Raw genomic sequence first — 26,118 nt, forward strand, 5'->3', positions numbered from 1 at the left:
CCCCCAACCCCCTACCCTTCAGCTTCACCACGAGGGACCCCGCGGCCACACCTGCGTGGGAGGGGCGCACACAGAACCAGCCCGCAGGTCCCCCACGGCCCCTCACCCTGGCCTGGGGCCTAGTGACCACAAGCACCGGGGGCCCAACCGGACACGTGGGCTGTAGGGGCCACCGGTCAGCCGGGCAGCCGCGCGTCCAGGGGCACCGGCAATGTCTCGCTGAAGTCGGGGGCACTCGGACTTTGGGGGCAGATGGGAGCCTGGTGACAGGAACCTGGGCATAGCTCCTGCAGCTTGTGCCAGGGCTGGAGGCCGCCCAGAGCCAGTGGACACACACATTTCAGGACCTGCCAGCCTTCCGGGGTTCTCCAGGCGGCTCCCTCCTGGGCAGCCTCAATTTTGGGGTGCAGCAGACACCTCTCCAGGGTGCCGAGGGAGAAACCGCAGGCATTCCCTCTCCACACTGCAGCCTCCAGCACAGAAGCTGGGCCAGGAGGGGGTCCTAGCATCTGGACCGGTGTCCAGCTCAGTGGATCTCGAATGACCTGATTACCCACCCTCATTTTGGGGTGAACCTAAGAATCTCAGGGAAGAGGGTTTTTGAAGAGTGTGTGGACCATACTCGTACGTCAACACCAGGGTCCCCGGACGGTTCCCCGCACCCCAAAAAGTCAGAGAGCTACCTGCCAAGTAGCACAAATGTGCAATCAGTAAATAGCACGCCTCGGGCACTTAAAAGAGTCGAAAACCAAACATTGTCACACGGGTGTAGACGTGCCGAGAAGACAACTGGGGCAACTGTCCTTGGGCTGGGGGGACCCGGGGACAGCCCCAAAGCAGCTGCCAGACCCACCTGAGACGGGGGGGACACACTGGATTCTCCCTCTGCCTGCCCTCCAGTCTCCCATCTGGGGGGTCCTGACTCCCCAGGAAGAAGCCAAGGGACACGGGGGCACAGATGCAGGGCAGGTGTCAGGCCAGGGCAGGCGTGACTTCTCTCTTAGTGAGTGAAATCTGACAACTATCAGAATTTACAAGTCTGAAAAACCTCCCTAAAAATATTTCAAATACTCAGAGGAACATTCTTAAAGAAAACCCAGATCAGGCCTAATGTGGTGGAAATTCTCCCATGAAGCTTTAAAAAAACAAAAACTCCTGCATAGTTAATGCAGGATCCTTTGCCTCTTAAACACAATCAGTTCCCTAGACTCTTCTACAAAGGATGCAGAAAGTCATACAGAAGGAGATTGTGGCAATGATTTTATTTGCTGCAAACACCAACGCTCATGTCTGCAGACTTGGGGACCTCAGGCTGCCGCGAGGCACTTCTTGATGAAGTGGCCCACCAGCCGCTGGGGCCGCTGCTGGTACTCGACCAGCACCTCATGGGGGGTGCTGATCTGGTCACCTTCCAGGCGGTTGAGGAGCGTGACGCACACCACGGCCGCTGCAAAGAGCAAACGCCAGGTCAGTGCAAAGAGCGGGATTCTAGCTTAGCTCACAGAGACCAGCGTCCAGGCCTCAAGGGAAGGGGCTGACAGTGGCTTCTGATAGACGGAGAACACGAGAAAGCCGAGAGGGCCGCACTATCCTGTCCTGTCCTTATCCTCTCCTGCCTTTGTTCCCAGGGATTCCCAAGCAAACCCCAGGACCAGCTCGGGGGCCCTGCACTGCCTTGAAATGCAAGGTGATGTGACAGCTGTGAGGCAGGTATTCTGGAAGGCAGAGCTGGACCTCCAAGGGTGAGGCCAGGAACTGCAGTGGATTAGCCCCAGTTCAGAAATCCAAAGAGCTTTGAAGGCCAGATTCATTGTAGAGGCCGGCAGCGAAGCCTGCCCAGAGCCGAAGGGGGGGACTTTCTCATCTTTCTGGTCTCTGAGTGGCACGTGAATCCCTGCAGAGACACTGAGGACCCTGCCTTGGACCACGTGACAATCCAAGGAGGTCCGAGCGCAGGGGTCCAGAAACACGCCTTGGGGGCAGGGCGGGGGCAAGGCCAAGGCTGGCGATGGGCGGGGCCAGGGAGGACGAGGTTGGTGGGGCGGGGGGGGGGGGAGTTGCGGCCTAGAGACCCCACCTCGGAGGCCGCAGGCATTGCACATGGCGGCGAAGACGGACGACTCCATCTCGATGTTGCGGATGCCGGCCTCGTAGGCCGCCCGCAGGTACTCCTGCTTGTCCTTCTCCGCGTAGGAGCATAGCGCCCCGTCCAGGCGGCCTTGCCCTGGGAACGTGGAGAGCCGACGCTGGCCCGGGAGCGCCCACCTCGCATTCCACCGCCACCCCCACCCCCGGTCATGCAGTAAACGCCTACTGCATGTCCGCCCCGCCCCCCAGACAGAGATGCTGTCCAGCCCGACGGGCCCCGCCTGCCCTCGACCCACCGGCCCGCGAGGGAACCGGTGCTGAGACGCACGCCTGCAGCAGTGCGGACCCCCGGGCGGGAGACCAGCGCACCCCTCACCTTCGTAGAAGTCCAGGGTGCACATGGTGTTGCCCACGACCGTGGGGAACTCGCCCAGGTCCGCGGAGCACCGCGCCAGCTCCTGCGCCAGCTGCTCGTCCAGGTGCGTGTTCCGGACCACCCGCTTCCCGAGGACAATTTGCTCGAACTCCTGCTTGAAGCAGGCGTCCAACGCCTGCCGGGTGATGACCACGGAGCCGGGCTCCACACCTGCAGGAAGAAGCGGGTGTCCCGGCTGCAAGGGGCGGTCAGGGAGGGCAGGGCCCCGTCCACGCACTATAACACTGAAGGGTCAGTCATGCCGTAAAAAGAAATAGGTGAGGATCTCTTTTCAGCACCAGATTTTTCTTTCCAATGCGTAGACGCTGCAGAAAGTACAGAAAAGTGCAAAGAAGACAGTGAACTTGACGGGTGGCCCATCCCCGCAGAGCAGCGTCTGTCAGTTGCTGCTGGAACTGTCCGAGGCTCCTTTTACCAGTATATGTTCAGCTGGTCCCTGTTTTGTACCTTTTTATTATTTCAGGTTTTGAGTAAGGAGCACTGGGGCACCCCAAACCCGGCTCCTGCGGTCACCAGCTCATGATGCCCTGGCTTCCGTCCAGGACTGACCCACCGGAGGTCCTGCTTCCTGTGCCTCTCTGGGCGTTTCCAAGATCGTACAGACGTCACTCTGCTCCTTGCTCTTTGGTCTTGTAATAACTTTGCGTGGGGTTTGACCAGGAGCCTTTCCTACTACTACACTACTGCTTACTTTAACGTGATATTGGTTTTCCTAAACATTTAGGGAGGAGGAAGGAGCCAGGAGATCTGTCCCAGAGCCCCACGTCTGCCACTCTCATGAAACATTAAAAAACATGGCCAGGGGCTTCCCTGGTGGCACAGTGGTTAAGAAAACGCCTGCCAATGCAGGGGACACAGGTTCAAGTCCTGGTCTGGGAAGACCCCACATGCTGCGGAGCAACGAAGCCTGTGCCCCACAACTACTGCGCCTGCGCTCTAGAGCCCACGAGCCACAACTACTGAGCCCGTGTGCCTAGAGCCGGTGCTCCACAACAAGAGAAGCCACCACAATCAGAAGCCTGTGCTCCACAAGGAAGAGTAGTCCCCACTCGCCGTAACAAGAGAAAGCCTGCATGCAGCAATGAAGACCCAACATAGCCCAAAATAAATAAATTTAAAAAAATAAAGTATAAATTGTGTCTCTACTTTAGTTTAAAAAACAAAAAACGTGGCCAATTGCCAGGCTCGGGCTCTGCTTGCCCCCTGCATGTTCATCTGGACTTCCTCTCCCTTGCCGCTTTGTCCCTATTCTGGTCAACGTGGACTCTCCTCAGGTGTCTCCCCACACCGAGTGCGGACCTGGAAGAAAGCTCAGATGGAGGCTTTCATGAATTCATGGGGCCTAGGATTTTCAAGCCACTTCAGCCCTCAAACTGGAGGGTGCAGCCCCCCTCCCAGTGTCAGCTGTTCTTCCTCACACAGGCCCTGCCCTTTCCCGGGATACCTGTTGGCCATTTCAGAATTCTCACATCTGGCAGAAACCCTGGAGTCACCCAGTGCTCCCTCCCAAGTGGCGGCCCATGCCAGCCACCCACTGTTCCTCTTTTGGGGTTTGTGGGGACACCATGTCACACTTTGCTGTTGGGGGTTTGGGGTCTGGCTCTATAGTTGATCTCTTCATTTTTATGGGGCGATTCTGGGAGACCCAAAATCCACCCCACTCCCTCCAGAATTCTCTCTCTGATTATTATTTTAAAATTCCTCCAAAGCAAGAACTCAGGAAGGATTTGCTGGAGCTCCTTGCCGACGCTGGTGCGATGTGCACAGCCGCGAGTCCGCTGGGTCGATGGTATCACAGACTAAGTGTGCACAGCCTGGGAGCTCGCGGTCATTGGGGTGTTTTCCCGAGAACAACTCCTTTCAACTTTGAATTACAATCTGCAAACACGGATGCTATCCATCAATCTGTCTATATAGTGAAAAGAAAAATGAGGTAACGCATTGAGAAGATTTAGGACCTACAGCAATCCTCTTTCATAGCGAGAAAACCTAAATTTTCAAAACAAATGCACAGAGGCCAGGCTGATGACAGCAAACCTCCTTCCAGCAGCTCCCAGCTCCTTGGCGGGAGCGAGAATTACTAGAACCCAGTTTTCAGCAGAAAAACCGGCCCAGAGTTGGGACATCAGAGTAAAGCAAGTTTGCCTCAAAGACTTTGGCTGAAAACTCAACGTGATGTTTAGCGTTTTACTTTCTCATTGCATCCTCTTCTTTGTTGTCTTTGCGATGTTAAAAAAATTATGGTGCGAACAGGGGGTGCTTTCAGGCAACTTAAGGACACATCTGAAGTTTGTATGTGCGTCTCTCTCTTCCCCCTTTGATTTTCCTGTAGGTTTTCTCATAAGATGCTTCACATCCTTGCAGGAATGAAGAGGAGTGAGCAAAGTGAAGGAGAAAGGCAGAGAAAAGAGGGATTAGCAAGAATAAAAAGAGAAGCAAGCAAACAAGGCACACGTTGTATAACTCCAAAAGGACGGGTTTTCGGGTGCCCGTGGCCTGGTGCCTTTCTGTGCCTATTTCTGGGGGATGGGTTGGGAGAAGTAGCTGGACCAGAAAAACAAATAGCAACACGCCTGCTGCTGCTGAGCTCTCCTTGGGCACGGCCCAGGAGGGAGCTCTGGGTCCCCACGCTGCCCAGCCGGCTCCCTGTGGCGCTCTGCACACTAACCTATCCCGCCAGAGGTGCCGATGCGGATGAGGGTGACGCCGGAGCACCGGGCGTGGTACAGCATCTTGATGAGCTCGTGCAGCATGATGGCGATGGAGGGGACGCCCATCCCGTGCTAGAACCGGGGAGAAATGCCAGCGTCACACTCTGGTAGCACCTCTGTGGGTTCTGCGGTGCATTGCTAACTGGTGGTAAAGCAGATGAACTTCCTAACGTACATTTAAAAACTATGAACACTTGGGGAAGTGTAAAGGTTTGCACGACGCTGTCGAATGGATGACCCCTTTGATCCACACCACCCGTGGAACAGATGGCAGCTGAGGACCAGAGGGCTGCTGTTGCTAGGTAACAGACAGCCCCCGGCGTGGGAAGCCCCGCACGCGTTTTCCCGTTTCTCCACACTCTCCACCGCAGCCAAACTCGGTAACTGGCTGGTGGCTCCACCTCCGCGGTTCCACCTGGGCCGTTTCCTCCGCCTCCGCATCCCCGAAACCGTCCTTCTTCAGAGGCCCTCCCGGTGCCACGTCTGCCGGGAGCTGCCCCTGCGGCCAAGCGCTCTTTGGAGAACGTGTTAGTCCTGCAGTCTTGCTCGTGGGAAGTGCTTCCGTGGATTATCTGGACCTGAATACGTCTTGGATCTTGGGTGTGTTGCGGGTGGTTGGTGCCACCAGACGTCTCAGCTGCCCAGAGGGGTGGGCGCCTGTCCCAGCCTCAGGGGCAGCCTTACTGTAAGGCAGCACTTCCTCTAAAAATGTTCTCTGCAAAGGGAACCAAAACTGGAAAACGAGAACCCCAGAGGTTTCTGTGTTCACCCATCGCTGAACCGCATGTGTGTGAAGTAACACAGGCGGCCGGTGAGGGGGCCACTTGGTGCCCGGCTCTCCTCATGGCCCTGGTCCAGGCAGAGCAGCGTCCTCCCGGGTCTCCAACCTGGGTGCTCACCGTGTGCGCACAGCTGGGTGGGTGCGTGCGTGTGTTTGTATGTGTGCATCTGTCTCTCCTGGAGACGGGCTCCACGACCTCTGCAGCCCAGCCCCAGCCTCCCCTCGACTCCTGTTTCCTCTGTCAGGCCGCATGCAGGGCGGGGATGGGGCCTGCAGGGCCAAGGGCTGAGCCCACCACGAGGGCAGGTACTCACGCTGACCGACAGCACCGGGCCCACTTTATACATGACGTAGCGGTCGGTGCCCTCACAGATGTCAGGATACTCTGCACCTGGGTGGTCAAGGCCCAGCTCCACGGCCATGTACTTGATGAAGGCTTTCATCCGGGAAGGGCTTCCCCCAACACACACAAACTGCAGACAGAGAACAGAGCCCCCATCAGCACAGGCACTGCACCCCGTCTGTACAGCGGGGGTCCTCAAAGTGCCCCCCCGCCAGCGGCGGCAGCATCTCCTGGAACTTGCTAGAAATGCAGGTCCCTTCCCTGCCCCCCCCCCCGCATCCGGGGAGCCAGTAATGTGTGCGCTAAGGAGCCCCCTGGTTATTCTGGAGCTCCCTCGAGTTTAAGAAGCACTGGTTCATGGACTCACAGCTCGGAGCAAGAGGCCCCAGCAGTGCAAAGCAATCAGCTCCACACAAGGCAGGACAACCACACCCTTGCCCTCTCCGGGCAGGAAAGCCCAGGCTCCACGCCTGCCCGGGCTCTGTGCATCGTGTGCACAGCAGCCCACGGCACTGGAGAGAGCCGGCATTTGGAATGAGATGCTGCGGGCCCCTCAAGGTGCAGCCAGGGCCCCTCAGCCCATCTGTGACATGGGCTTCTAACCGCTGTTTCCCCGGCCGGCAGAGGCCCAAATGGCCAACCTGTGGAAAGGGCCGGAGGCCCGTGGGGGCTCGGGGAGCCGCAGCTGCGTGGGGAGCGGGTGGCTCTAGAAGTAGATCCTTCATGTGCAAAGTGCCATACGTGAAAGCGTCAAAAGAAAAACAGGCAAATAAGCCAGGCTTAAGGACTTGGTGATCAAATAGTTATTAGTCCCTTAACATAAAAAGGAAAATCTCTATAGCCTAGAAAAACTTACAGGTTAAACTTAAGGAAAAAATGAAAACTGAATGAATTAAGAACACATGAAAAGGAGGGGAAGGGATAAATTGACAGATTGCGATTGACGTCTACACACGACTGTCTATAAACCAGATACCTACTAAGGACCTACTGTAGAGCCCAGGGAGCTCTATTCCATACTCCATAATGACCTATATGGGAAAGGCGTCTAAAAAAAGAGTGGATACATGTATATATAAACTCATTCGCTTTGCTGTACACCTGAAATTAATGCAACATTGTAGATCGACTAGACTCCACTAAAAATTTAAAAACAAAAAGACAACAGCACATGGAAAGTCATCCCTCGCTTTGAAACGAGCAGCACAGAAGATCTGGGTGGCTGACAGGACGTAACCTGGTCATGACTTTACGATCGCGTGAGGCAGCCCCGGATCTAGGGTCACTGGCTTGTTTCAGTTTTGAATTCGAAACGTTAGCCCACTTTTCCACACGGGGATTAGACACTTTAAAAGTCCTCTGCGAGGATAAGTCAGGACCAAACTAGCTAAGCAGATGGATGTGCATCTTAAATGACAGACAGCAGACACATGCGGCTGCTCCTCCTGGGTATCCCTCCCCCGCCAGAAAAGGATTAGTGTCTGCTCCTTTCTAGTCTCTCAGTGAAGCATTAGGAAATTTATTTTACATTGTTTCAATTATAGGAACAAATACGGCAGTCTCTGTGATCGTTTTCTTGCACTCAATAGTTCATATTCTTGAAAGGTAACAATTTGCAAAAATCCGATCAACATATAACTTCAAGAGCCCGTCCTCTGTCACCTCCGCCCTGTGTGGCGCAATCGACCTGTGTCACCTGAAAGGGGGGTAATCTTGGGGCAAATGCCCAGAATCAAAACCCCTGCTTTTACCTTCACGTCTCCAAACATAGTCGGGAAGTCGTGCGTGCTGGTGCTAAGGCTGAAATGGTAGAGGACATCTTCTTCCATTGCAGCCACGTGGGGATTGCAAAGCTGTACAAAGTCGCTGTCCCAAAACAGGAAAGGAGGCAGTTTAGAGAACCAGTGTCCAGGGCCTGCGCATCCGGAGCCTGTGCTCCGCAATGGGAGAGGCCACAGCAGTGAGAGGCCCGCGTACCGCCACAAAAAAAAAAAAAAAAAAAAAAAAATTCTCTCTGCAAGTACTATACTCAGGGCAGCTCCAAGACTTGAAAATGGACCTCAGAACCCATGGGGAAGGAAAGGGGGGGGGACAGGTGTACGTGTGGAATTAGGTGACCCACACGTGTGAGTATCCAGAGCAGTTCCTGAGGGACCTCCCAGAAGAGACCCAAGGAGCCCTAAGCTGGGTTCCCAGAAGGCAGCATACAGCCCTGGACATCATCAAGGCGAGAGGCCACCAGAACCAGGAGAGGTCACCGCCCAGGATGGGGTTTCCCAGGGAACCCCAGCAGAGGTGGGTGGGGAGGAAACTGGGAAAAGTAGTAGATTTCAAGTCCATGTAGGAATTGAGATTAAGACATAAAATTCTTGCTTTTCCAGTGATGAAAAAAATTCGTATTTTAGGGCAAGATGAGAACATTTTAAATATAAAATTTTTCTCTGCCTGTTTCCGCCTCCCCCCCACTTTACTGTAGATTGTGCATCTGCATTAACCAGACCTCCTTGGGAGATGACCTTCCTTCTTCATCTTGTGAGGGGCCATGACGACCCATGACCCACTACTCATTTTGTACCTGTAGATCTGGATTGTGTGCACTGTCAGCAACACATCATTTGACATACAACCCTTTGTCTCAAAAAGTTGGAACTGAGGGCCATAGTTAAAGAATTTCTTAAAGCCAGGGAGGATCCTCAAATTTTTTGTGAACGGATTACCAAGATGGGAGGCCACTGGTCTGTGGTCTGACTAAACTGACCAGAGCTGATACTCAGAGCTTGATAGGAATTTTTTTTGGGGGGGGGTCTCCCCTAAGCTAAGTGAGGGAAAGTCAACATTCCAACATAAATGAATGGGCATGTCAGTCCTTTGATACACTGAGAAGGCCACCCAATTCTTTGAGGAATTAAAAACACAGCTGCCCTTGTTTTACAAATCTAGTATTTACAGGACCTGAGGTGTGCCTTCAGAAACTCTCAAAGCTTACCAATCCTTTCACCACTCCAAAATCCTCCCCTATTTATCTTCAGAGGTTTGAGGAAGAAAAAAAAAAAAAAAAAAAAAATCCTGGCCTTAAGGGAAAAAAGTCCTCCTAGGAGGAACTTGCCTTTCTCCTTCTATGCCTTTGAGATGCAAATATTCTACCTGATCACCTCCAGAACGATTATCTCTTCAAAATCTTTTTAAAATGCAGATTTCAGGAAAGCAACTCTTATCCAAAGAAAAAAACAAAAGGGGGATAGGTAATTTGGAACTTGACTTGTCAAGGACACACAAATCTTAAGTGTCTTCTTCATAAATATTAGTAAAAAGGGTTTGGCCCTCTAGACAGGCAACCCTGTTGCATCTGCCAGAAACCCAATCTGAATCCAACTTCTTTTGTAACTGAAGGGATTTCTATTATTGTTCCTGACTCAGGGCTGAAATTGCGGAACTTTGGGATCTATGGGGTCTCTGTCTGTGTGTCTGTATGTGTCTAACTGTATTGTCGATGTGTAGTATTGCCAAAATTAATTTGTATAAGAGCTCTATTTAATTGACTTAAAGGAAGTTAGCTGCTACTTATATACATACCTAGAAATATAAAAGAAACTATCTCGAATGAATTTCAGAATCGTGTGAGCTAGGATTAATTTTAATTTCATTAAAATTAATTTTAATGAAAGCAAATGGTTTAATAGACATGTCTTTACAGTCACCAACATTAAGTATAATACTCTTACTGTACCCAGGTTCACTAGAAATTACATAAGATCTTATTATTCCTGTTACAAAATTTGTCAGCAAGAAAAATGACTTGGTATGATAAACTTTTAAGTGAATTAAATGGAAATGATGAGAGTTTTGGTGTAAACTCTAAAGGAATAATTATGTTTTAGGAATGTCTGCTTAAAAATAGTCTCTCCAGATTTAGATAACTTGAATCTTTAGAGTTTTGTTAGGTTAAGTTAAATGATGGGAATTCATTGACTATCCAGAATTTATTTCCAAATAAGATACTGAAACATTAATTACTGAACATAGGCTTCCTTTTACAGAGAAACTAAAGATATTTAGGACTATTAATAAAAATATATTTGGTGCCACACTAAGACATTTTCTGTTAGAAAAAAAAAACGATGTGTTTTCTAGAAATGGTAAATAGTATGTATAAGTCTGCTAATGTGTGGGATGCTAATGTTTGGGATGCTAATGTAAAAGACAGTTCATAATTGCCTATTTGTTGGTTTCTGCTGGATACCAGGTTTTAAGGTTAAGAATTATAATATATATGTAACTAAAGCCACTAAAATAATAAGGGAAACATTTCAGTATGCAAGGAAAGTAGGAGGCATGTTTTCAGCCAAAGAAGGTATGAGGAATGGAAATCATTTTGTTCAAGGGAAAGAAATTAATTCTGTCCTAGAGCTGGTTTTTTTCTGCATAATCAATAAAGTAAGGGACAAAAGACAGAACATTATAGAAGGAGTGTGGAAAATGGAACACTGAGGAAAGAGTTCTGTGTGTGGTGAGGCTGGGATGGCATTGAATTGAATTAAATACATTTGTTATTAAGAGTAGCTGATGCAAGAGTGGAGTTTGGTTTTCTCTCTCTGTTAAGAGAATAAAGTTTTCTTGGAACATTGAGTTGCTTTTGGTAATGGATTGTGTAAGTTTCTTTGCCTTTTAAGTGAGCCTTTTAAGTGAGCTGTGTTTGCTTGTGAAATATTTTATTGTCACTTTAGTTAAGTGAATTTAAGTATTGTTCCACAGTGACCTATATCCTATTTGACCAAGTGTTTTAAAACTTTTTTTATATTTTGACAAACTCCCAAATATCAAATTCTCCCCGAAGTTCTTTTGACCTCTAGCTAACTTTGGGGTTCTTCAGAGAGGACCCCTGAAGCATCTCAGAGAGAGGAATATTAAACTAATTAAGCTTATTTGGTATGTTAAATTACATGGGAAGCATTGTCAAATGAGTGGTGATAAACCTTCTTAGGTTATATTGTATGGGTAAATATTATTAATATACATATTCTAGAAATTATATGGAGCGCCTAAGAATCTGATATGTCCTGGTAAATGTTTATAGTCATAATTCTAGTTCTTGTCTTAAAATGTTGTATAACACAGCAATAACCAAGTTTCTTTGACAATTGCATTGTAATCAGATCTTTAACCTTGTTTTTTTAAGTTTTTTGTCATTTATAGACTGCTTCATCTTCAAAAAGATTCATAGAAAGGACTTTTTGGGAATTCCCTGGTGGTCCAATGGTTAGGACTAGCTGCTTTCACTGCAGGGATCTGGGATCAATCCCTGGTTGGTGGTTTTGTTTTTTGGGTTTTGTTTTGTTGTCATTTTGCCACGCTGTGCAGCTTGTAGGATCTTAGTTCCCCAATCAGGGATTGAACCCGTGCCTCCTGCATTGAAAGCCCCCTGCAGTGAAAGCGCAGAGTCCTAACCACTGGACCACCAGGGAATTAATTCCCTGGTTGGTGGTTTCTTTATCTGTTTTCCTGGTGTAAGGAAACTCTTCTCCTCAAGCTAATTATGACTTACAGCAATTTGGGTAAATTACTCCCTTGTAAGTGGAATTGAGACATTTATCTTTTCTTTCTACCTGATCTCTCCAGAAATTGGAAACTCTTAGGTTCCCAGCAGCTTTATCAGGTAATAAAATTAATTACCTGATAATTGTTAACTGAGGTATTTACTACCTCAGACTCACTTCTCAGATAACTCCTGGTTGCTATGTTACATTACTGTAGAGTTTGTTTCTGAAACTTATCTCAGTCATCTATCTTCGGATGAAGATCACACGTGCCATGACCTGCAACCAGGGGATTATGCATATGGGAAAAGATATCACATAAAGGACTCTTTACAGCCACCTTGGAAGGGACCATATCAGGCCTTCTTAGACTTCCACTAAGACCAACACCATCAGCACCATTCAAGCTAACATTACCACCAATATCACTAAGTGAGACCATCCTACCTGGCCAATTTAATGACACCTGTTCTGAACTTGGCCATAAATACTCCTTTTCACTAGATGTTAAATATTGGGTAGCTCTTAACAGGACTCAGTAGACCTACGGAAAAGTTTATGGCCTCAGATTTCCCTGGGTTGGTTAGGAAGATGCATAGTTGCTTTCCCTTGGGCTTAAGTTCACCTGCAGGTATCCTTGAAAACAACCCCTGCCAATCTGCCTTTAATATGAGGACTCTGCGTCTCTATCAGTTTTCCAGTGGTATGACCATTTGGCCGAGATATTTGTTAACTCGTCTTATGACATATGAAGAATCAAATTTCTGTTCTGAATGATCATCTTCCAAATTTAGTAAACATACTAGGAAAATGGTTTGGTTTAGGAGGATCTTTGCTTAAACCCTTACTAATGACATTAATTTGCTGCCAATTTTGATCACATCTATTGCTCACTATAAATTAATGAACATGCACAAGGTACATGCAAGGTTAAATTGGCATAAATTCTACTGGACAACTTGGAACTGACAGTCCTTGCCAGACATCTTACTAATACAACCCCTTAAAAGGAAAGAAAGGAGCGGGCTATTAGGTCTGGACATCAAGGGACACGATGGACCCAGGGCAGGTAAGCAACCACCCTGGCATCAAAGGAACAAATATTTGATCACCTAAGGCTTTCTATCAAAAGATTAATGATCAGAAGGGAGAAATTGATGAAAAAGTTCATATTTTAAAATTTTAAATGAGAAAAATTTAACCGTAACATTTCCTTTGTCCATTTGGATCTCCTCCCTTCCCTTTAGTGTGGGTTGTGCCTCTGTACTAGCCAGACCTCCTTAGGAAACAGCATTCCTTTTTAATCTCATCACGACTCCTTAAGAGATAACCTTCCTTCTTAATCTTGTGAGGGGCCATGATGACCATGCCCACTACTCTGTACACGTCGATCTGGATTGTATAAACTGTCAGTAACACATAATTTGGTATTATTACCCTTTGTCTCAAAAACATACATAACCGTGCTTTGACCTCTTATGGGTGAAGCAATGCTCAGAGCTTTCTGAAAAACTGTCTCCTGGGTTATAATCCTCAGATTGGCTCAAATAAAATTTTCCTTTCCTTTCTTAGATCAACTACTGAGTAATTTTTTTCATCAACACCAGCAATGCACAAATATACATAAAAGAGTGGCCATGTGAATCACATAGTGGAATAATGAAAAACTGCAAAGAAATAAGGAAAGTATTGAAAGGTCAGAACCAAGAGAGAGCTGGGAAAGAAGCAGGGACTGTGACTCAGAAGAGTGTCCAGATGTAAAGAAACCCCACTGGACACAGGTCTGGGCACCCCGAGCAAGTGCCCAGACGTCCTTGGGAAACAAACATCCCAAGGCTACGAGCAGCGGCCCTGGCACCAGGGGCCAGGGGTCTTCAGCCAGCTCAGCTGTATGCCCACTGAGTGGTCAGTCCTCCGGGCTTCAGGCTCTGACGTGAGAACCAAGGTGTCCACGTGTGTCCGCTCTTAGAAAACTGTGTGGCTCAAAGTCATCACAGTGATCCTGAGCCCAGCCGCATGCAGGTCAGAGCCTTACTTGTGATTTCCAGGTTTCTTTGTTTCAGCCCCTGGGGAGGCCATCCCTCCGCTGAGGCAGGACCCTAGGAGAAAACAGCACAGAGTCTGTTAGAAGTAATAGTCAACATTTTAGGAGCTTATTTGAGCGCATTTCGATTGGAGTCAAGGGCGCAGGGGAGCGGCAGATGGAGAGAAGGTGGAAGCAAAGCAAGGACGTGACTGACGGCTGCAGCGTGAGGCCCAGGAGGCCTGTGTGATTGGTTGTTCGTAGCATTTGGACTTTGTAGCCTGGAGGCATTTACAGCTTAGATTTCAGTTTGCTGACACAGGCTGCCTCGGCATTAGAGACACCTCAGGCCAATGGGTTCCTCGTTTAATTACTTGAACACCAGTGGATCCAATAGGAACCAAGGTCACTCGGACCGTCAGCAAGGCCACACTAACCTGTGGAAGGTCAGTGCCATCAAGAGGAACCCGACACATTCACATCACATACACACACATACATAAGACCTGAAGGGCTGCTAATTCAGAGCGGAGCTGGCAGAAATGTGCCCAAAGCGAGCCTGGGTTGGCATCTCCTACTCTGGTAGGAAACCCTTCTTCACTTCCTGGTCCCTCAGCCAAGACTGCCTTGACCCAACAGACCACACCTGGGTGCCTCACGCTTCTAGAATTTTAACTCTCCTCCAGCAGGCCTCAAGGACAGCTCAGGGGGCAGAGAGGGGCCCGGCAAAGGTACCAGCTCTTGAGGGCCTGCCATGAAGGGAAGGGAAAGACCTGAGGCAGGTAGGGATCAACCCCTGCCCTGGTCCCGCTCCAGAACCAGAGGAAGGGAAAACCATGAGACACAACCGCAGTTCTTACTGGGGCTCAGCCACCAGTGCACTGAGCCGACACCAGTGCCTGCAGAGCTGCGCCCGAGCACCTGCTGGGTGAACTCGGTGAGCGGTCTACAGCGGAGCTATAGCTCCCCCATCCCCAGGGCAGGCTCTCTACCTGCTACCCCTCACCAGCCACTTACCAGAAAACCAGCCTCACGAAGCTAAAACCCAAAGCCCTCGTTTTGGAAAAAAGGATTGGTGGCCGCTCTTACACTTAGATCCTGACCATTTCTGGCAAATTCTGAAAACCAAAGAACACTGTCATAGTTGGGTCTGGAGCACCGAGTTTCCTGGAGTGCTGCCTGGTCTCTCTTCACCTAGCCTTCACCCTCCCTTAGCATTTAGAGGACACTTCTGAGGAAATGTCAGCCTGTGAGTCAACTGCAAATTGATTGACCCCAAGGAGGGAGGTTATGGGAGCTTCCTCTCTATAGCCAGTGGGTCAGAAGCACAGATGATAACCTGGACTTGTGATGGGGGGCGGTGGGGGCGCAGGCGGGCAGTCTTATGGGACTGAGCCCTCAGCCTTTGGGGTCTGACACTGTCCCCAGGTAGACAGTGTCAGAACTGAGTTGGATTGTAGGACCTCCTGGTGTAGGAGCTGGTATGGAGAATTGCTTGGCGGTGTGGGGAAAACAAAGTAGAATTCTACTTGATGATCAGAATCTTAGGTCATAGTTTGCCTTTACAGCATCCATCAGACAGACTGATGCAGACAGCCCAGCTTCTGAAGAAGTCTGGCTTCCAGGAAATGCAACCCTCGGCGCCTCCATCCTGCAGTCAGCAGCCGCTGTCCCTCTGGGATCCACCTCACTGTCTGCAGTAAGTGCAGACGTGCCTTCCGGGGAAGCCAGCCCACAGCCCTCATTAGCGGCTCTCCCCTGTCCACTGAGATGAAGCAGGGCTTGGGGTCACCTCCGCCTGCAATCCGTCCCCTCCTGGCTGCTGGCTCTTCCTCTGGGGGTAGGGGATGGGGAGCTCAGAAAGAGGAAGAGTTAGAGGCGCCTTCCCACAGGGCAGCAGCTGAATCAGAGGTGCACAGTGCACCCCAGAAGGTCCCCAACCCTTATTTTCCAGGAAAGGAAGCTCAGCCGCAGAGAAGACATCCTGTCTGGCCTTGCAGAGAAAGTGTTGCTCTCTAGGCCGGGTGGCTTCTCCTGCCCCTGAACCAGAGAACCCGTTTCCCCTGCCTCGGCCTTGCCCTCTGCTGCCCCAGACCTGGGCTCCTTCCTGAGTCGGCTCGGGGTCTGCTTGCCCTTGTCCTCCCAGTGCTGGAGGAGTGCTCCCCGCCAGGCTGCGACCCCGCCCTCCCCCCCACCCCCAAGGCAACTCCTCCTTAGGCCTGGGCCTGATCCTGCGGGCAGCAAGGCTTTACTGAACCAACTCTGTGCAGAGAAAACCGCAGACTTTTGCAATGTTCTAACTGGAAATTTCCCCACTAAATATCTTATGACACTTATAGGTGGAGTGAGCACACAGGCGGGTTCACCTGGGAGTCACGGTAAAATCACCAGAGCCACATTTTGCTCTCAGAAGGACCTGGGTGCGGAGGATCAACGATATGGCCACCACCACCCACCACCCACCCCCGCCCACTGAAACAGGTCAAAGGTGGGGAGGAGGTGGACCTCTCAATTTACTTCCCCTGAGACCAGTGAGAGCAGAAGGGGGAGCCCAAGGGACACTCTCCTCTCACTGGCAGGCTGGTTGCTCACCCAGACTCCCCCTTATTCCATTCCAGAGGCCACTAGCGAGGGGAGCGGGCCCCACTGTTGTGAAAGGAGACCCTGGTGATGATTAAGAAGGGAGCGCTAACCATGCAGGGGCACAGGGCGATGGTGGCGTCTCAGAAGAAATTTTCAAGTTAAAAGAAAAAGTGCATGAACTTGCAGGCAAACACATGGCACCAGTCATTCCTGTAAATGGGGAATGTTACCTCCATCAGCCACCACAGCAGCCCCCATGGTGTACCCCGAGGGGACTCAGGATGGAAAAAAGCAGGACACTGGCCCCAGGTAGTGAAGATGCACATCAAAGGACTGATTTCCATGAGCTCAGACTCTTGCATCTTACCATACACAGAAAAGCCCTGAAATCATTGAGATGCCTGCTTTTCCGATTAATAGTAATCTTTTAATTACATGTTTGTTTGTTTTTCAGCAAAACCCCCTCTACATCCTGGCTCCCCCCTTACCTCTTCAGAGCAGTCCCTCAGAGCTTTCTGAGAGGCTGTGGGCTGGGCTAGACCTCAGTAAGGCCACAGCATAGAACATACTTACCAAATTTTAGGTTGTGCATTTTTTTTCAGTCAACTAGCTGCATTATTTTTTCTAACCATCAAAGGAATCAGGAAACAGGCCCAGGGAATGCTGCAGTCCCTTTACCAACGAGGCCAAAGTTTGGTCCACTGGGGTTTAACATGGAGAGGAAGAGTCCCCCAGGGTCCACTGCAGTCTGTTCAACCCCGGGTCACAACTTAAGGCCTGGACAAACGCTCGTGGGGGGATGCCCCACCGTCTGCTCTGCACGCAGAGGCCCAGGGCGGGCACTGTCCAGCACTGCCCTTGTGCAGTGCAACTAGGCACGGTCCTTCATAGGTGAGCTCATTCAGAGAATGTAGGGAATGTTTCCGACAACCGCTTTTTCAATTGTTTTCCTGAATTAATGTTATCATGCACCTGGACCTGCTTCCTCCAACAGATAGTATGTATGTGCATTTCCTAAGGACACACACTTGACATCATACAGCGGACTTCCAGCCTGGACATCATCCCAGGTCGAAACGTGTGGAGCATCCACTTCGTTTCCTCCGTGGCTGAGAAAATCCAGCTTGCCAAACCCCATCATTGAATTAGCGCCACAGCGCTGTCCAACCAGGAAAGACTCAGCGTGGTTGGTGTGTCTGCCCTGCCTCAGCCCCTATGGCTGTGGATGGAGCTGCAACATCAGGGGGTATTCGGGCACTTGCCTGGTACTTGTAGTTCACCTTTTTAGTAACTTAATGCCTCTCTAATTAAGTATCATCTGTAAGATAGCAGGAAGTGCTAAGCATTGCACACGTTAGTCATCCAATGTGTAAAATCACCAACAGGTAGCTGTCCTGGCTCCTCAAGGTGTACTTATTCAGGTTAGAACCCGCACCCGCTGTGGTGTGTGTGATCTGAAGGGAGATGAGAAAGACCCAGGGCTCCGAGAAGCTGGAGTCCACTGCAGCAAACATGAGTGACCATGAGCTGCAATGCAGGTCGGCTGATGGAGAGCCCGGGAAAGGTGCGAACAGCGCCCGGAGGTCTATCTAGTTCAGCGTGAGGAATGTTTCTTAGTGGTCCCTGACTAGGAATAGCCAGGAAAAGATGCGGCATAGAGAGGACAGGACTAACGGTATTTACAACAAGGAGACGTGAAACCCCATGAGATGTGTGGAGGGCGCAGAACAAACAGCTCAGCCAGCTCAGCATGGGGAGATAGGATCGGGGCGCTGGTTAGGGGCCAGGTGCCCAGACAGCCGCGTGTCACCACCAACAACCGTCCTGGGGGTGACCGGGGGACTCGGAAAACCTGGAAGCAGGGAATGACGGTCAGAGGTTTGTATATTGGATCCACACGAAGGGCTCCAGAATAAGCCACTGTCACATAACAACTATTCTGAGCTAAAGACTTTGAGTTCCTGAAAGCCCGTACCTGCCTGAACCTAGAGACTTCCAGACATGTCACGACCCCTCCTAGGAAAAAACTCTTTTCTCTGAAAAAAACCCAAACAGATATTGTCCTATCTTATATCTCATCTCTTTTCCTAAGGGACCATTTGTCTCTCTGAAGTCCTCTGTGTTTCCCTAAGTGCCCTTTCTTTGCGGTACGCGGGCCTCTCACTGTTGTGGTCTCTCCCGCTGCGGAGCACAGGCTCCAGACGCGCAGGCTCAGCGGTCATGGCTCACGGGTCCAGCCGCTCCACAGCATGTGGGATCTTCCTGGACCGGGGCACGAACCCGCGTCCCTTGCATCGGCAGGCGGACTCTCAACCACTGCACCACCAGGGAAGCCCTCCCCACCCCCTTTTAAGATGGTATATAAGCCCCAAATTCCAACTACCTCCTGAAACCACATTTTCTCTGAACTCTCCCATACACACGTAAATAAAAATCTGTCTTTTCTCTTGCTAATCTGTCTTTCATCTTTTTAATCTGCAGTCCCCCAAGAACTGAATCTAAGAGGATAGAAGCTTTTCCTCCCTGCCGTTGGATTTGAGAGGCACACAGCGTGAGCAGAGATGCAATCAGAACAGGAAATTGTGGCACCTTCTGCATCCAGGAGGCGAATCCAAAGGGCTGGAAGGTGGTATCAGGGTGAGGCTGCCAGGGATGCCTGTGTCAAGTGGGAGGATAGGGAAAGAAGGCCACAGTGTGATGTTCCAAGCAAGGGGTGAGGTTGGACCTTTCATCAGAGGCACTGGGCTCCTGCACAAGGTGCCTGCAGCCATCACCTGAGGCAGAAATGCCGGGGGATACAGGGCCGGTAGGAACTAGGCGCCTGGGGCCGAGTCCAGTACTAGAGAAGCATGGACTTTCCACTCTGTCTTTCAGGGGGCAGCAGGGTCCCAGGTGAGCCCTGGTCCAGACACAGGGCTTCCAGGAGAGCTGACGGCTTTCCCACAGCCCAGCCGACCAGTGGCGGGAGACCCCGCTCCTGAGGACGCCGCCGACCTGGAGCTGTCTCAGCAAGCATTCCTTCTAACAAACACTGTCCCAAGGGCCGCGGGTGTCCTCAAGTTGTCTCCTCTCACCTTCCAGGACCCCATGTTCTCTAAACAGGAGGGTTTCACTAGATTCTGGCCGGGAGGTGCCACCTCCCAGAGAACTCTGATCCTGGCTCTGGGGTCTCAGGTTCCTCGACTGTTAGGGGACCCGATGGGCCCACTGCCTGGGGCGCTGAGCCAATAAACACACCAGGTGCTTCTGATTAAAGCAGGAGCCTTTACTGCTGGTAACAAGTAAGGAGACAGGGAGCTAGCCATCCAAGCACTGTCTCCCCAGCAGCAGGATGGGGACGCTTTAAGCCAAGGGCACATGCGTACTCATGAAAGGGCACACGTGACCTTCCGTGTAGATTGGAGTTCTGGACGCCCTTGCCCAGTGGACAACATGCTCCAACACACAGTGCATGTGCAAACATGGCGGCAATCCCACCCTTGGGGCAGAGACTTTAGCGTTAAGAAGAGGCAAAGGTCACTCTAGGTTGACAAAATCCAGGCACCTGATTGAGTAAGTCACGTGGGTCCCAGAGGTCAGCAGGTCAGCGTCACCATCCCTTAGGCACCAGTTAATCTGGTGGTTGGGCGCTTAAAGGGGTTTGGATCCTGCAAAACAGCTCAAGAATGTGCTTCAGGCCGATCTTTACCTTTGAAACAGAACTGGGAGTCTTTATGACTGATTTCTTGTCTTTGCTATGGTGACTTCTCTTGCCTGAGAACAGCTGGTGGTTCCTGAACTATCTGTTCTTTTTTAAATCATTAATTACGGAGAACTACTCTCTGTTTCCACCTGAGCCACAGGAGGCCATCGCTCACCTTCCGCCCAGCCACCACTGAAGGGAGCACAGTGCGAACGAAATTCGCACTCTAGCTCTCAACGTGGGCCTGTCGGCGCACGTTACAATTTCCCTGTTGCCTGCTCTACTTCCATGAGATGCGACATTATCTGGTTTGACCCCGCCCCTTCCTCACGTAAGACTGTCTCAGCAATACTACCTGTGCAGAGTCAAAACGCCCTCCAGTTGGCTTCGGTTTTCTTGTTTTGCTTTTGTTGTTGTTCTGTTTTATTTTAGTTTTAACCCACTAAACCAAATTCAGATAGGTGGGTTACTTTGGCATATAGCTAAGTGTGTAAACGTTTATAACTTTTTTTTTGGGGGGGGGGTACGCGGGCCTCTCACCATCGTGGCCACTCCCGCCGCGGAGCACAGGCTCCGGACGCGCAGGCTCAGCGGCCATGGCTCACGGGCCCAGCTGCTCCGCAGCATGTGGGATCCTCCCGGACCGGGGCACGAACCCGTGTCCCCTGCATCGGCAGGCGGACTCTCAACCACTGCGCCACCAGGGAAGCCCATAACATTTTTTTTTTTTAATGAATGTATTTCAAAAGTGAATCTGTGTGCGTGTATATGGGAGAAAGGGAGAGAGAGAAGGGGGCAGGGAGGAAGGGAAAGAAATGTTCAGGGTTTACCTTTAAGAAGTGGGAAAAGCTGGAAGTTTCACTTTCTGATATATGTTAGTTTTGGTTCTTTTTTTTTTTAACAGTGAGTTTGTATTAATGTTATGATTGACGAAAAAGTCCACTTGGACAAAAGCCGATGTAAAGAAAAACTACTTTGTCTGTTTCAACTGAAGTGTTACTTCAGTGCCCACCAGGGCTGAAAGTCCTAGAAAAGAATATAATTCATGCCTGATAAACCTGGGTGAATTAAGGAGTCTACTAGAGAGATAACTAGAATGTCAGTTTGGCCTCTGAAAAGGGAAAAAAGTCATGGAAGACTGGCTGAGAAGTGGGAGAGCGGAGCCCAGTGCTGAGAGCCTGGCAGAGTGAAAGCAGACAGGATGGGAGGGGTTGGCAGGGTGGGAAAGTCAGGTGGAGGCAATCTTTCTATTCAGGGAAATCGAAAGTCTTTTAAAAGCCAAGGTCACAGCCAACGAGTAGAACCAAAGGTCTCTTTGACCCGGAAAACAGAATAAGTGGGTAAAGATGGGCCAAAGTGAGGCCAGGCTAGTCAGGGCAAGGTGGCGGAGAGGCAGACGGAAGGACGCAAAGCAGCCCAGGGGAGTGCGGAGCGCAGGGTCGCCACGCCTGGAGCCGGCCTCGCAGGCCTTCCAGGAGATGGCCCGTTCTAACGTGGATTTCAGACGGGGTTTCTCTGCAATTCACCATCGGCGGGGAGCCGCCCAGGGCAGGGCTGACCTCTGGCGAGGAGGGCCAAAGACCGCCAGTCCTGGATGGGGGGGCGGTGGGGCAGGGAGGCTGCGGGCCGGTGACCTTGAGTCCCCGAGTCACGCCCCGACCCCGGAGCCGGCGAGGCTGCCCCAGGTGCCAGTCTTAAGAACAGCCTGCTGCGTACAAGAGCTGCAGATGGACCCGCTCCCCGGTGCAAATCGTATTTGTGTCAGATACTCTGTGATTGAAGTTTCTCTTTTGACCTGCCGGACACCTCGACGCCAGTATTTTACGCTGTGACACTTTGTTGTCTGTTGGCTCAAGGCGCTCACCTGAGTCTATTTGAACTCTGCAAGTACGGTAACACTCATTCTCCAAAACGTAATTTCCCCTGTCCCCCCACAAGAAGGGGACGTTCCAAGTGCTCCCGATTCCCTTCACGCTCAATTTGGACTGAGGAAGACCTGCCCAGCTCCGCCACGCGCGAATCGCCTCCGCCAGCTGTACCCAGCATCCAGACGGCGCCCTCCGCGCAGTCTTCCCCGCGCGCCCTCCGCGTACAGCCTCCCCGCGCGCCCTCCGCGCACATCCTCCCCGCGCCCCCTCCGCGCACAGCCTCCCCGCGCCCCCTCCACGCACAGCCTCCCCGCGCGCCTTCCCGGCACATCCTACCCGCGCGCCCTCCGCGCACAGCCTCCCCGCGCGTCCTCCGCGCACAGCCTCCACGCATATCCTCCCCGCGCGCCCTCCGCGCACAGCCTCCCCGCGACCCCTCCCCGCGCGCCCTCCCCTCACATCCTCCCCGCGCGCCCTCCCCGCACATCCTCCCCGCGCGCCCTCCGCGCACAGCCTCCCCGCACATCCTCCCCGCGCCCCCTCCCCGCGCGCCCTCCCGGCACATCCTCCCCGCGCCCCCTCCGCGCACAGCCTCTCCGCGCCCCCTCCGCGCACAGCCTCCCCGCGCCCCCTCCGCGCACAGCCTCCCCGCGCCCCCTCCGCGCACAGCCTCCCCGCGCGCCTTCCCGGCACATCCTCCCCGCGCGCCCTCCGCGCACAGCCTCCCCGCGCGCCCTCCGCGCACAGCCTCCCCGCACATCCTCCCCGCGCGCCCTCCGCGCAGCCTCCCCGCGCCCCCTCCCCGCGCCCCCTCCCCGCGCGCCCTCCCGGCACATCCTCCCCGCGCCCCCTCCGCGCACAGCCTCTCCGCGCCCCCTCCGCGCACAGCCTCCCCGCACATCCTCCCCGCGCGCCCTCCGCACACAGCCTCCCCGCGCCCCCTCCGCGCACAGCCTCCCCGCGCGCCCTCCCATCACCTCCTCCCCGCGCCCCCTCCCCGCGCGCCCTCCCCGCACATCCTCCCCGCGCCCCCTCCACGCACAGCCTCCCCGCAGATGGCCCCGCGTCCGCGAGCCCGAGTCGTCTCACCGGCAGGTCGGTGATCCCCGAAAGCAGGACGCCGGCCGCAGACACTTCGCGCGCAGGGATCGCCACGGGTTGCGTCCGACGCGTGCCAAGAGCTACCGGCGAGTGAGTGGAGTAGGGCTGCCCGGGGGTCCCCGCCCTCCCGCCAGCCCCTCCTCCCTTCCCGGGGCCCCTCCCCTCCCGGCGCCCCCGCCCCACCCACGCCTGGTTTCTTGTTCCGCAGCGGGCAGCGGCGGGTGACCAACAGGTTACTCTTGAAACCGGTTGCCCCGCCCATGACACCTCCCTGCGGCTTCCTCCCCGCCTGACAGCAGAGACCTGGGGGACAGAGGTGACTACCCGAGGTCACCGCTCATGCCAGAGCCCGGGTGTCCGCGGGGCCCACCCCGAGCGCGAGCCGGGGGGCCGGGGGAGAGTGGCAGAGAGGGTGAGGATGGGGAGCCCTGGGCCCCGGGGTAGGAGCGGGGCCGGGCAGACCAGCGCAGCCCGCTGGGTTTCTATTTGGGACCGTCCTGGTCCTGGGAGCACCCGGCACCCAGGAGGGCCCGGGAGGAAATGACTCATTCATTACCACCAGCTGAGGCGGCGGAACTGCCTCCGGGTCTCCTGCCAGCGCCGCCTGTCCCGTCACGTACCCGGGCGGGGGGGTGCGGGGAACCCTGTTCTTTGGGGCGGCGGATGGCACTGGCCTCCTACCCCTGGGGGATGAAGGCCTCCTTATCCTTCCTTTCCAACAGGCTGCACACGAGCCAGAAAACCAAATACCAAAGACTTACCTATTTGTTAAGTTACACCTGGTAAATGTGACACCTGGAAACAAGTTGTGTCCAGTCTTCTCTAAACCACACAGGTGAACCCAGCCCAGCCCCTGCCAGCTCCAGCGCGGCTCCCTCAGCTAGCAAAGCCAAGGACACCCCGCCGTCACCGCCCCAGGCCAGCCCAACCCACCAGAGAACTCCAAAGGCTTCTGCAGAACTGGTTGCCCTGCACCAAGTGGTGACACCCATTCAGTCGGGCTCACCCAAACCCCAGAGTGATTCCAAGGTCGGATTCTCCCAAAGCTGAGAGTATTTCAGAGATAGTGAGGCTTACTGCTGCTTCCCACTGGGCAAGTCCCTCTGCAGCCCAGGGCGGCCCTACTTCCTGGATGCCTCTCAGAGCCACGGTGGAAACCCTGAAGAAACCCATCAGGAGGCCATGAACCAACATCACGGGGCAGAGCCAGCATTTGATCCTTAATGAGACAGGATGGAGGAGAAAAGCACCCCTCCTGGCGCACGTGGGGGGGGTAAGGTACCTCCGTGTCACACAGGGTGTTCTCAGGCCGCCCACCCAAACATTCAGGAGTGCCCCCAGGCACCTGATGGATGCCGCCTGCTGACAGGCTGGCGCCCACTGGGCCTTCACCTGCAGGAGTGCTGCGGGCAGATGCACAGGAAAGGGCAGCTCCCCCACCCCCCAGTGTCCCCTCTGGGGACAGGGGCACATGAGGGCCCAGCGTTATCCACATGGCTCTGCCTGCAGGCCGTTTTCCACGAGCTTTCTGCCCCATTGCTTTCACTCTAAACCATTAACTGGTGCTGTCTGTAGTGAATTTTCCCTCATGTGAAATTACCCTGGTGCCCTTGGCCACGCTGCGTGCTGGCCGGTGACTTGCTGAACTCATCCCTCAGATGGGAACGATGCCCATTGCTGCAGGGGTCGACGAGGGTCAGATGAGATACAAAAGCCTGTTATGATTTTTTTTATGTATTTATTTTTGGCTGCGTTGGGTCTTCATTGCTGCCCGCGGGCTTTCTCTAGTTGCTGCAAGCCGGGGCAGCTCTTCATTGTGGTGCAGGGGCTTCTCATTGCGGTGGCTTCTCTTGTTGTGGAGCATGGGCTTTAGGCGCACAGCCTTCAGTAGTTGCGGCACATGGGCTCAGTAGTTGTGGCTCGCGGGCTGTAGAGTACAGTCTCAGTAGTTGTGGAGCACGGGCTTAGTTGCCCCGCGGCATGTGGGATCTTCCTGGACCAGGGCTTGAACCCTTGTCCTTTGCATTGTCAAGCAGATTCTTAACCACCGAGCCACCAGGAAGCTCCTCTGCTGCTTTTTAACGTACAATCTGGCCAATTTTTGAAGATGTTTCCTGGGCTCGAGTTAAGCCCTTTGTAGGGTGCGAAGTACCTCATTCTCTTCCATCATCATATCTGCTCTAATTCCTGACATTTCTTTCCATGCCGCCTTACCTGTTATGGCACTGCTCTGCATTCTCCTCCTTGAAGCTATTCTCTCTTGTCTTTCCTCTCTTCCACTAACTTCTACTTTGCTTTTCATAGAGCGTGACCTCTGGGCCCATTTCAGGCAGATCTCAGGCTCTGTACCAAATCAGTTAACAGAGGTTAGAATCCCAGCTTTCTCCAGGGATGCTGGCTTTCCTACGTGTATCTGGGACTCCCTTCATGGGCAAGCTGACCACCAAATTGAACATTAGATTTCTGAAAGCTGAGAGAATGATTGAGTACAGTGTCAGATATTGTGGCAGGAACCTTGTTGAAACTTAAAATAAGTTAAAATAAGATTAATCTTCATGACAGCCCTTGGATAGGAAGTATCTCCTTTTTATTTATGTATTTATGTATGTATTTAGTGGCTGCGCTACATGGCTTGTGGGATGGCCCGTTGGGGCTGGAATCCATACCCCCTGAATTGGAAGCGCAGAGTCTTAACCACTGGACTGCCAGGGAAGTCCCAGAGGTATCTCCTTTTGATAAAGGAGGAAACCAAGGCTCAGAGCTAAGCTCTGTGAGCTGGGCTGTGTTGAGCTGAGGTTGCCAGGTGCCTGTCAGAAAAACATCACGACACTGGAAGGGTGTGTGTGAGTGTGCATGCACGCACATACGTGTGAAAGTACTATTTCATTAAACACTTTTTTTGCTGGTTTTAACTGACAATTTATATTTAGTATGATCTAGCTATATTTTTGATCTTTTGGCAAAAGTG

The 26,118-nt window shown here is 52.4% G+C and overlaps 1 protein-coding gene across 2 annotated transcripts; it reads right to left on the reverse strand.

Annotated features, from left to right (window-relative positions):
* Positions 1-1,243: 1,243 nt before the first annotated feature.
* UPP1 (uridine phosphorylase 1) lies at positions 1,244-23,257 on the reverse strand. 2 transcript variants are annotated; one of them, XM_082632406.1, is made up of 9 exons: positions 23,139-23,257; positions 21,675-22,062; positions 13,929-13,992; positions 8,111-8,225; positions 6,331-6,489; positions 5,193-5,307; positions 2,465-2,674; positions 2,078-2,224; positions 1,244-1,447 (listed from the first exon to the last, which is right to left on the reverse strand). In XM_082632406.1, exons 3-9 carry the CDS (start codon positions 13,970-13,972, stop codon positions 1,308-1,310), a joined length of 930 nt encoding a protein of 309 aa, XP_082488532.1. In that variant the 5' UTR covers positions 13,973-13,992; positions 21,675-22,062; positions 23,139-23,257; the 3' UTR covers positions 1,244-1,307. The 2 variants fall into 2 exon arrangements, with proteins under 2 accessions (XP_082488532.1, XP_082488531.1); XM_082632405.1 differs by lacking the exon at positions 21,675-22,062.
* Positions 23,258-26,118: the final 2,861 nt, after the last annotated feature.

Source organism: Mesoplodon mirus (assembly GCF_964341445.2).
Source record: "Mesoplodon mirus genome assembly, chromosome: 9".
In the NCBI taxonomy this organism is placed as follows: domain Eukaryota; kingdom Metazoa; phylum Chordata; class Mammalia; order Artiodactyla; family Ziphiidae; genus Mesoplodon; species Mesoplodon mirus.

Excerpts from the sequence above, each read along its gene's own strand:
- UPP1 (XM_082632405.1), bottom strand. The coding sequence starts at position 13,972 with ATGGCCTCCCCAGGGGCTGAAACAAAGAAACCTGGAAATCACAA. Across the intron at positions 8,226-13,928 it reads AAGAAACCTGGAAATCACAA|CGACTTTGTACAGCTTTGCA; the intron begins GTAAGGCTCTGA and ends GTTTTGGGACAG. Across the intron at positions 6,490-8,110 it reads CTATGTTTGGAGACGTGAAG|TTTGTGTGTGTTGGGGGAAG; the intron begins GTAAAAGCAGGG and ends CTCTGTCTGCAG.